An 11,867-nucleotide genomic window follows, 5' to 3' on the forward strand; every position below is an offset into this window, starting at 1 on the left:
GCAACAACTAGAGTTTGCAAAAATTTCCACCAAAATTAAGAATTTCTAATAATATTGAGTTTGACAAACACAATATTGAAAAAGATGTTGAATCCTTAGGCAGTCCAGGTTCCGAGGTCAGGGTCCACTTACCTACCACCATGCAAACAAATTAGGTTTTAGAACATCATATTTACGTTTGGGTAGACAGGTAATGGATGTTTTCCTTGGCTTGTTATGGCTTTACCTAGGAATATAGACAACCATATGGATTCTTAGATATTTTTATGTATATAAAAATTTTGTGTCACAAGTGGCATTCGGCCAAGAGAGTCTGCTACCACATTGAGCTTCCATTTCCTATATGTCAATTGTATATCAAACTCTTGCATTAACTCAGCCCATCTAGCTTTTCTACCTTTAAGTTTTGGCTGATTACAAATCCACTTAATGCTCTCCTAATCAAAGATGATCTCAAACTTTGCACCATATAAGTAGTGCCTCCACTTTTTCAAAGCATAAACTATAGCATATAATTCCTTCTCATATGCCGAGTAATTCCGTTGGGCATGATCTTATTTTTTGCTTTCAAAAGCCCCTGGTCGACCTTTTTGTATAAGTACTGTCCCAACAACAAAATCACTCACATCTGTCTCAACCACAAATGATTCATTGGGATCCACTACTTTTAAGACAGGAGCTGCTGCTATAGCTACCTTTAATTTTTCAAAACTTCTCTTATGAGGTTCATCCCATATGAAGGCACTTCCCTTCGGTCCATCATCGGAATAGCAATCTTAGCGTAATCTTGGATGAATCTCCTATAGAATCCTGACAAACCTAAGAATATATGTAATTCTTCTAGATTTGTAGGATGTGGCCATTCCAATATGGCCCTTACTTCGTCAGAGTCCATACGAACCCCTCCTTGGGATATTATATGTCTGAAGTATTTCACTTCTTTTGCAAAGAATTCACATTTGGATTCTTTTGCAAAGAGTGAATTATCTCTAAGTAGTTGGAACACTTTTGCAAATGTTCCAAATGCTTTTTCCTAGTTTTACTATAAATAAGGATATCGTCTAGAAATACTACATCAAATTTTCGCAGATATGGCCCTAAGACACTATTCATAAGTGTCATGAAAGTTGCTGGAGCATTTGTTGATCCAAATGGCATTACTTTAAATTGATAATGCCCATACCTAGTACAAAATGATGTCTTAGGGACACCAATGATACGAGACCTGAACAAGAGGGCTAAATGATACGTGACCTAAACAAGAGGGCTTCTCTTCGCTAGTCCACCCAACCATAGATTCTTTCTGGAGTCTTTTCTACATCTCTCTTGTCCTCTCCCCCCCCAAACCTCCTTTCTTTTTTGGCTCCCTCTAGAATCCTCCCTCCTAGCCCACTGCACGACATGTGGATCCCCTTTTATGCCAAGTGTCCTTTCAAAGGACCTTAGTCTTTTGACCCCTCTTGGCATCCTTCTATAATGCTAAGCATTAATCCCACGTGTCCACCGTGGCACTGTCAAGCCCTCTGGCTTCCCACTTTACCATATCCACACTCTCGGGATTATGGCTGACGTAACATTTGTGACATATTTGGTTTGATAAGGAAGTCTTTCATACTTGCTGTAAAAGTTGGTATTGGATCTCACATAGATCGTTAACGATATCAAAATGCTACTGTTGTGGCAAGTTTCTTCCTTAAGGTCAACCCATACTTGATGTGAAAGTCGTATTAAATCTCACTTAGGTCGTATCAAAAGGGCTACTATTTGTGCCAAGTCTCTTCTTTAAGGTCAATCCATCTAGTGGAGAATGACATAGGTATATATTGGATGGGTGCTCCAAGCTACCACAGTGGTTTGGACTTCTTAGGGAGGGAAAACTTAGACATCACATGGCGGCCATGTGCCCATTTGTAAGATAATCTTTTGGAAATATAGCTTTACTAAGAGAGAGAGAGAGAGAGAGAGAGAGAGAGAGAGAGACAGGGGGGGGGGGAGAAGAAGAAGTTCATGGTGCATTACAAAGCTTACTGTAGTGTGGTAGTTACTGATTCCTTCCTTTGCAAACATCCTTGGGCAATTGGACATCAATCGTAATTGCATTCCAAACTATTCCAAAAGAGAATTAAGCTCTCCACAGGGCTCTCTGTAAATATCCATAAAATTTAGGTTTCATGTTTCCCTTCAAGGAAAGGTTATAGCCTTGTTGGCCAACCAATTGAAAAATCGAAGAACCAGTTACTGCTTGGCCTCTCACACGAAAACCATATTCTTAGAGAGCCTCTTTATTAGAAACAATGGCAAAAACATCAACAATTGTCGATTGGAAAGCAATGGTGAGCGCAAGGATGCTCTCTCTCAAAGGATCCCCTCAAAGGGCGACTTATGCCTTAGAGCAATGGGCGTTTTTCATGAATGACAAATATGAGAGTTTGAGGCCAGATATGAAAGTTCCATGATATGAAGGGGTTCTTCCATGAAGGGCAGAAGCAAGAGTTCAGGGTTCGAGGAAGAATACTCTAATATCAGGCATCAGGGCTAACTTCGAAGTGAACTTCACCAAAGGGAAATGGGGCTCACTTTCGGTATTCTTGACCATGTTTTGAGTTCCCATTCGCATTTCAGTAGGTTCGTCCAATATCGAGAGTTCTAAGAAAATTTATAAATATGCATTTCCCAATGCCCACCCATGACATGAGCCCATTCGGATGATGCCCAATGAAGGTTGGAGAATTTTATACGTGTGAAATCGAAAGTTACGTGAGAATAGATGAATTTTGTCGCTCTCAAATTTTTTTGACAATAGTAGCTACATTTAAGGACAAAGTTGGTGCTTTCATTGGCTACAATGTCTCAAAAATGAAAAACGCCCGTTTCACTCTTATTCTATGGTATTGAGATGGTAATGGGAGCTCTTGGAATGATTGCACAAAGGTTGGGAAGTTCAATTTTTAGGTAATTGGAAATTTTGAAATGGCGGATTACTAACGTGAAAGCAAAAGCTAACGCTTGAAATATATCTGGAGTTTTAGGCTCATTGCAGCAAAGCAAAAGCAATAGAGTGGCTCCCTCCCGAACTTCACCCGAATTCTTGATGTTAACGAGAGCTTCTGCCAACCAGAAAGGTGAAATTCTCAGAGAATGGCTCAGTATGTGCCTCAACATTCTCGTTAAGAGCCTATTCACGCGAAGTGCGGTGGTTTGAATGAGGTGAGAGCTTATTGGAGATTTCCATTTCTAAGAAGCGAAATTGGGATTTCGATTTCAAAAATTCTTTGCCTTTTTATGATCGGTCCAAGTTTCCCTTGCTATTTCCTTCCCTGGAAATCCTCCCTCTCTCTCTCTCTCTCTCTCTCTCTCTCTCTCTCAATTCATTATCTCTTGTAGTTTTCACCCCCTTTTCCGCGCACCATCTCCACTGCACATCCAATTCATCTTCTTTTTCACTTTTTTGGATCTCAGGCAGGCCTTGTGAATGATTGAATATCTTTCACCTTTTTTTGGGGGGCACAGGGGGAAGCCAAAATTAAATTTGCGTTCACGCACGGTAGAAGTTCGAGTTGCTACTCGGGCCCATACTCTGGAATAGGAGCTAGCAAAAGTTTCTAGTAAACCAACCCTTTCGCGTGAACAGGCCTGTACTCTAGAGTAGGAGCTAGCAAGAGAAAAAGTTGAGAAACAAAGGCTTTTTTTTTTGGGGGGGGGGGGGGGCGGGCGGATAAGTCGAGGTAGTTTGGCAGTCACAATTCCGTTGCCGGAATCAGAATCTTCCGTCCGGTATCAACTTCTGACCCTTGTGGAGGTCGAGGAGTCGACATTCCGGACGTCACTACGTCATAAATCTCCGGCTACCGTCACGAGCGCTAGCTCCAAATGCCTATAAATATGTTGCGGAGCTTCGTCGATCAATCGATCATGTTCTGCCTCCCCCGCTGAAATTCCGTCTTCCACACGGCTTTCCGTCCCGCCACAATTTCTTCAATCCCGTCACCCGTGACGTTTTTACGGAGAGTTTTGTCAAAGAGTCGATTTTCCCCGTCCCCCGCAGTACAGTTGTTTCACAGCCAATCCGTCGTCGGAACTCCGGTTTTCCGTCATTCGTCCGGATTTCCGTGGTCCATAATTATCGAGCTTGAAGGACCCAGCAATTCCGTCACCCAAGAAGTGATCGCAACCCACAATTCCGTCAAGAAACAACCCGACATGTTCGTACGCGAACAACTTTTCGTCCTCAATCTTTCCACTTTTCGGCCCCATACACCGCTTGATCTCCTGCATCACTATGACATTGCGTCCATCTTCGTCCTCTGGGCACGAAGGCGCCGTTGATTCCCAAAAAACGAGTCTTGTACCTTCTTGACAGATTGCCTGCAGCTGCTCCAATCTTCGTCCAACCTGGGCTGCTGTCCAGCCGAAAGTTGCAGCTTCAAGGTAATCGGAAGCTCTACCTGCAAGTATTCCAGTTGGATTTCAAACATTTTCGATGCATGAGATGCAATTATCTATTTTGGTGTGACGACGTAGCCTTGGAAACGAAAGTTTTTGTACCAAACATTTCCTGCCTGTTCAAGCAAATTGTGCTCTGGGTACTCCTCGTACATTTTAACCATCATTGAAAACGTACCACAGATTGGGAGCTTGGAAACTAGTCGGTCGTCGTCCAACATGCATAAATTTGACAGCACCTTAGTGAACGAAGTTTCGGAACTACTTCCGATCGAGAGCTGAAGAAGAAACGGAACCAACTTCTGAATTTCCGTGTTTTATTCAGCTAATTTATACGAATAAGAGCTGTCTGAGATCGGAAGCCCATTTCTTTTGATGACAACAGGATTGAAGCATGAGCAATAAAGTGGACCTTGATTCTGGCTCGCTACTACCGGACGAATTAGATCACACCAAGGCTTCCTCCATCAAACAAACTGAGAATGATAATTTGTCTGTGCACCGAGTTGGCATCCCACAGCGAGCAACACTCGTCAAAGGTTTTGAGGACGCTGTTAAGGAGACATTTTTCCCTGACGATCCGTTGCGCCCTTTCAAGAACCAGCCAGGTCCTCGCAAATTAACATTGGGATTGACATATCTCTTTCCCATCCTCGAATGGGGAAAGGGATACAACTTCACTACTTTCAAGCATGACCTTATCGCTGGCCTCACCATTGGAAGCCTTTCGATTCCACAGGTTCTCTTCGTTTGAACTACAATTTCTGCTTGAGATCTTATATCTTTGCTTTTCCGTCGTGACGTTTTGGAAATTTGCGTGGCTCAGGATATTGGTTATTCCAAGCTTGCCGGTCTACCTCCCATTTACGGCCTTTGTAAGATTGTATACCTGATCTTGGTTTTGTTTCCATGTGTGAATTCATTGGGGAGAAGAGTTTGATAATCCTCCAAATCTCCTACCTTGGGCTGATTGCAGATACTAGTTTTGTGCCGCCCTTGATATATTCCATCTTCGGAGTTTCAAGGGATATCGCGATCGGACCAGTTGCTGTGGTGTCCATATTGTTGGGCACATTATCGAGCAATGCATTGCCCCTTCCAGCCTCTGCGACTGCAAAGTGTGACACAACATCGACAAAATTTATCAATAATGATTGTTTAGCTTATAGAGAGAGTTATCTAGCGCTTATCTTCACCGCAACTTTCTTTGCTGGGATATTTCAGGCTTCTCTCGGCCTCCTTAGGTCTTCCCATCTTTCTATTCTCACGATGAGCTGATTTGCATGGTTTGTTGCTAGGCTGGCTTCATTTTTCAAGTAAAATTTTCAGGAGATCATGTACTTTTCCTTTGTTTTGCTTTTCAGTTTCTTCTTAGAATAAGGAGACTGATTCGGTGGGACTTTTCGGCAGGCTTGGGTTCCTTATTGATTTTCTCTCTCATGCGGCCATAGTCGGTTTTATGGCCGGGGCAGCCATCACCATCGGCCTCCAGCAGCTGAAAGGGCTGCTTGGGATTTCTACGGCCTCTTTTACTAGGAAGACGGACATCATTTCTGTCATGCGTTCTGTGTGGCAGCATACTCATGAGGTATGGGCAGAGTTGCAATAATGCAATAATTGTAGCTAAATGCTGTGCTGTGAATGACATGGATGCATTGTGACTTTTGCAGTGGAATTGGGAGACAATTTTGATTGGCTTATTTTTCCTTGCCTTCCTCCTTACTGCAAAATACATCGTAAGTCGTTTCACATCTGTAAGCTTGATTTAATTAAGATCAGTAAATTTCAAACTGTAATAGTGCACATCTTCTCATAGTGCAATTTCAAGTAAACTGGTCTCTACACTGAGCGCACACACCTTTTTTTAATTTAGGTAATTTTGTCTTATGAAATGTGTGACGCAGGGCAAGAAGCGGCCTCGGCTTTTCTGGTTACCAGCCATTGCCCCTCTTTTGAGTGTTATCCTTTCAACTATTTTTGTCACAGTGACTCACGTCAATAAGAACGGAGTAGCAATTGTATGATTCTAATCCTGACCCAAGACCCAACGTTTATAAGAGGGTTTCCTATTTCTATAGTTCATACAGAGCGTGTTGCTCTTTGCATCTGGTTGAGCTTTTAATAGACGCATGCCATGCTCTGCAGGTTGGTAAACTTGATGGGCATATCAACCCCTCCTCAGTAGGGCGCTTAATGTTCCACGGGTACATTCTTAAACATGCTGTCATCGTTGGCTTTGAGGCAGCCCTCATAGCTCTGACAGTACGTATGTTTTCACCATTTTCTTATTTAATTGTTTTGTGCTCTTGAACTGATGAACTGAGCAAATATTTAAAACAGTCAGAGCTTTTGCAGTCCATTCTCTCTTCATTGTCACGTCGTTGCTCGTCCATTATTCTGACTTACAGTAGTTAGCAATTCCAATTCTTCAATCCATTTTTCTCGTGTGTGTGTGAATTTGCGGGTCACATCTTGTTCCCTTTTTTATTAGAAGAACGAATGACGGTTTTGGGGATACATACTCCTTCATTTCCCCCTCATAGTAAAACTCTCTCTCTCTCTCTCTCAAATGCTTTTATACATAAACAGTTACAACACTACGATTTTGTAATGGTTTACAGGAAGCCATTGCGATAGGGCGCACATTTGCAGCTTTGAAGGACTACCACATCGATGGTAACAAAGAGATGATAGCTTTCGGTGTCATGAACTTGGTTGGATCATCCACCTCTTGCTACGTTGCAACTGGTGAGTATTTTTCTCAATCCTGAAGACATGATGCAGTAAATGTGGCAGGAAGGGTTCAATTTATTGTGTCCATATCTCAATCTCCAATATTCCAGCTGCAATCTCAAATAGAAATCAATGATGGTTCTGGAAGGTTCACTAGATCTTAGTTGGTCTAACGAGAATTTTATGTTAACGACTTTCTAAAAGTTTTATCCGTCACATTGAGATATAATTATGTTGACTTGGAAAAATGTAATGTTTGGACTGTGTGTGACCAGGTTCCTTTTCTCGATCAGCAGTCAACTTCAATGCAGGGTGCAGGACACCAGTTGCAAACATGGTCATGTCAGCAATGGTTCTGATTGTTTTGGCAGTGGCAACCCCCCTTTTCCACAACACTCCAAACTGCATCTTGGCTTCCATCATCATCAATGCAGTAATAAATTTAGTCGACATCAAGGCAGCAATTTTGATCTGGAAGATTGACAAACTGGACTTCGTTGCATGCCTGGGTGCTTTTATTGGAGTCTTCTTTATTTCAGTTGAAATTGGTCTTCTGATTGCGGTATAGCCTTTTCTCCCAACCCAACGCCTGTCTTTGCATCAACTTTCCTTTAACCATCATTGCATGCTTATATGTCCGATCTAATTGAAACAGTCAATTGTACTGTCTATTCAAGGTTGAACACCTCAAATGAGTTGCCTGCAAGTACCAATCTTGGAAGCCTTCACTTTGCTATCTTTTTACTGTATTTGTGTTGGATTTTCTTCTAGGTTGCTATCTCCATGGCAAAGATTTTACTGCATGTAACAAGGCCTCACACAGCCCTTCTGGGCAATATTCCAGGGACAAATATTTATAGAAATGTTCAACAATACCCAGATGCAAGCAGGGTGCCTGGAATTGTGGTCGTGCGCATTGATGCCGCTATCTATTTTTCCAATTCAAACTACATACGGGAGAGGTAACGGTCGATTTCCCATTCATGGTGAGATAGAAATGCTAATCAGAATTGTGAGCTGTCCCTTGCCTTGCATATTTTTGAATTGGGGCATCTCATTCGCTTACAGGTTCTCCTTTGCAGTATAATTTTTGGACTGCATTTGTGTCAAACTGGACAGTATCCATGCTTTCTTTTGAGTACATTGATATTTTGGTTACTCAACTTGTGTCTACTCTAGTGCACAATGCACTATGATCTGATTGGTTTGGGATAGTTGCTATAGGTTTGGGGAAAGTCTAAACATCTAGCACCTCCTTTAGAGATTGAAGTATTATTCTCTGCCAGTCCATAGTTTGAAACCATTGATGTGGGTAGCGACTTTTTTGTTCAATTTGAAAAAAAAGAATTAATGCACCTTTTAATCTAGAATTCTATTTGAACAGAGATGCTTACATGTTTTAAAGTCAGTTTTCAACACGGGACATGATTTTAAGCGTTATTGTAATTTACAGTTAGAATTATTTGATTGCAAATATTTTGTTTTGTTCCATTCCTGAGTGCACTCTAAGAGTTATAGCAATAGTCACATCTCTACACACATCTATGACTTTAGGACAAGAATAAATTAAACACATTGCTGAAACTTTCTTCATGATATATGTAGAGTGGATTTCTCGTTTTCTGTTTTTCACACTTTATTCCCATGTTCTTATGCACAAGGGCCCTCCTTTGTTATGATTTTCAAAAATAATTTTTTGACCTAGTTTACTTTAGTGGAAACCATCAATAAACACTTTGTGCCGTTGCAGAATTTTGAGGTGGATGGATGATGAAGGTGACAGAATTAAAAAGGAAAATGCTGTTCCACTGCAATACACCATCATTGAAATGTCTCGTAAGTCTTCTCCAGTACACGCCTTGATCACCCTACGTTAGGTCTATTTTCACTTCTAGGTTTAGATTGTTCAACTTTGCTTGATTGTTGACCATTGACATTGACCCATCATACATTTCTTTTATTCAGCCGTGACGAACATTGATACAACTGGCATTCATGCCTTTGAGGATCTGCACAGGACGTTGAGAAAGAAACATATACAGGTCAGGAATGTTCATTTGTACACTCTTATATTTGGGCACCAGGCTCTGATTACTAGCTGCTCACAATTTACACTTTCGGTTTGCAGTTAGCGATTGCAAACCCTGGAACTGGAGTGATTCAGAGACTGAATGATTCAGGATTTATGGATCAGTTAGGACAAGAATGGTTCTTCTTAACAGTGGGTGAGGCTGTTCAAGTTTGCTCAAGACTACTCAAAATCAACGTCTGATCAAATCATATGATTAGTCATAGTTATGTATTGCTCTCAATGCAGTTTTGTGTCTACAATAATGTCATTCCAACAAAAATCAAGCCCAATGAAATCTTTTCTTTTAGTATATTCATTTCATTTGTTAGGTATGCTAGTTTTACAATAATTTGGCGTGAGATCGGAAAAAGTTGTGTGTTTCTTCATGCTAAATATTTTATTTAAGTTACTGTCATAAAGATTTAGCACGCCTGTTACATGGAACAAGACAAGATTTCATTTTTGAATGCGGTAGAGATGTTTTGACATAACATTGCACGACAATTGTTAGAATTTAAAACACATAACTAACATTGCAAAACGAGCAATGCATAACGAGCAGTGCAATAACTAACATTTCCTAACAAGGATGAATAACTAGCATTGCAGAACAAGCAATGCATAACCAACATTGCAGAATGAGCAATGCATAACCAACATTGCAAAACGAGCAATGCATAACCAACATTATAGAACGAGTAATGTATAACCAGCAATGCATATATGATTATGTAGAGCTCGAGATACAAACCATATACCAATGCATAACAACAATGACTAGTACATTGATCATAGAAGTACCATGGCAAATATATTGTCAACAAGTGGTACGTCAGGTGAAACATGAAGTGTCACCAAGTGACTTCTAGATAAGTGAAGCTATCTATATCGAGGAAGTGGAGGTGCTACCCCTCTTGAGCATCAAGTAATGCTCGAGACCCGCTCTCTGCTGAGCCTGACACTTGTGGATCCTCCAAAATATCCTTAATGCATAGAAGATTGAGGAGACACTTGCTGCACCTGACTCATAAACTGAAAATGATTTTCTTGACCGTTTAAACTAGCAGCAGGGCCAAAAGCAGACTGTGGCATGGGAACATCTAGCGCATGATGCATAATTGACGGCATATCACTAGGCTGCTGCCCGTGAGTTTTCTTCTTCTTCTTAGGCTTCGGAGGAGCACTTAGAAACTTTCCAAACCGTGCATCTTGAGTGAGCTGTGAGCTAGAGTTCCCACAGCACTTACTAACTGTGCTTTAAACATGGCATCTGCATTCTCCTCATCTCTAGCCTCTTTTTCCACACCAAGCCAGGATTGCTCTTCCTTAGAAGACTGCGACTTCTCCTCCCAATCACTTTCCATGATTCTCTTGGCTGCAAATAACTTCTAGCAGATAGTACTTGCCCCAGCAACCACCACAGGCTCACCTCTTGAGGAAGATGGTGATATCTTGGCAATGGAACCGATGAAACCAGCCTTTAGATAAACTAAAGGGTGGTGAATAAATATCAACCAGCAAGTACAATTTCAGCCACTTTGAGAATACTTTCAACAACACAAAGAGAACCTAGAATCCACAACGAGGAGCTAGATTGCTCCTACTCATAAACCGGACACCCGATTGGCCCCAAGCCTTGGCCCTCTTTTGATATTTCTTTATTTCTTTATTCAAAAGGCAAAATTACAGCAAGGCTAAATGGCCTCACATCTGTAAAACATAGCCCAACTGAATCTCAACACTGGCAGGCACAAGCAACCTGCTACTGAACAAATCCCTGGCTCAGAAAGGCATCCAAATCAAGTGCAGAATCCATGGCCAACAGTTCCAAAAATCCCATGAACACCTACAAGGCAGAATCACCCTCTTCCTGGCTGTCCAAGCATCAATCCCTCAAAAACATAAAGATTGCACACAGTCAGGAGCTGCTACTAGCAGCCCGACTCAGCCACACAGCTCTCACAGGCTGTCGTTGTCACTAGTGCCAAACCTTTGCTGCCCTCATGGGGATACTCTAGCTGACAAAGAAAAGAAGGCGACTCTCCATGCAAACTGTTTGATAGGGAATTTTGGAAGCAACACTCTTTGCTGCCCAAAGTTAGCACGCAACACCAGACCCGACAACTGGCCCTGGATGAAAACAAATCAATATGGGGACTCCCTGGCGGTAGGCGGTGCAATTCTGGAGGCCCATGGCGGTAGGCAATTCTCCAAGGCTGAAAAGTGATTTCTTATGGAGGATCCCTGGCACAAAAACGAATTCTTCTTGAGGCTCATGGCACAAAAATGACTTCTTATGGAGGTTCTTGGCACAAAAATGAATTCGTTTTGGAGCTTCTGGTAGCCCTAGCAGCCCTCAAACAGCACATATATTGCTCTAGCACATATATTGCTCTGGTAGTCAAAACTCAGCAAGGCAATTTGTTAGAACAGCCCTGGGACTCTTTCCTAGCCTATGACTTGCCTCTCTTTGCCTTCCTTTGGTCCAGAAAACTGACTCCATGTGAATTTCAACTTTTTGCTTACTTCCCAAGCCAGCTTGCCAAACATGGCCCTTGGAGCTTATTTTAGTAGTGGGATTTTTAGCCCTCTCTGCCCTTCAGCTCCTTGCCTAGGCTTA

General features: G+C 41.7%; 1 protein-coding gene across 1 annotated transcript; it reads left to right on the forward strand.

Moving 5' to 3' along the window:
* Positions 1-3,927: 3,927 nt before the first annotated feature.
* On the forward strand, positions 3,928-9,533 carry LOC147895988 (sulfate transporter 1.2-like). The gene is made up of 14 exons (XM_087382403.1): positions 3,928-4,428; positions 4,829-5,182; positions 5,270-5,318; positions 5,420-5,687; positions 5,854-6,031; positions 6,114-6,179; positions 6,348-6,461; positions 6,589-6,705; positions 7,065-7,191; positions 7,452-7,738; positions 7,948-8,138; positions 8,927-9,012; positions 9,142-9,218; positions 9,305-9,533. The coding sequence occupies exons 2-14, from the start codon at positions 4,838-4,840 to the stop codon at positions 9,446-9,448; spliced, it is 2,049 nt and encodes a 682-aa protein (XP_087238529.1). The 5' UTR covers positions 3,928-4,428; positions 4,829-4,837; the 3' UTR covers positions 9,449-9,533.
* The last annotated feature ends 2,334 nt before the right edge of the window (positions 9,534-11,867 follow it).

Source organism: Dipteris shenzhenensis, chromosome 12, assembly GCF_047967505.1.
Source record: "Dipteris shenzhenensis isolate YYH24624 ecotype China chromosome 12, Dip_SZ_1.0, whole genome shotgun sequence".
Classification (NCBI taxonomy): Eukaryota; Viridiplantae; Streptophyta; class Polypodiopsida; order Gleicheniales; family Dipteridaceae; genus Dipteris; species Dipteris shenzhenensis.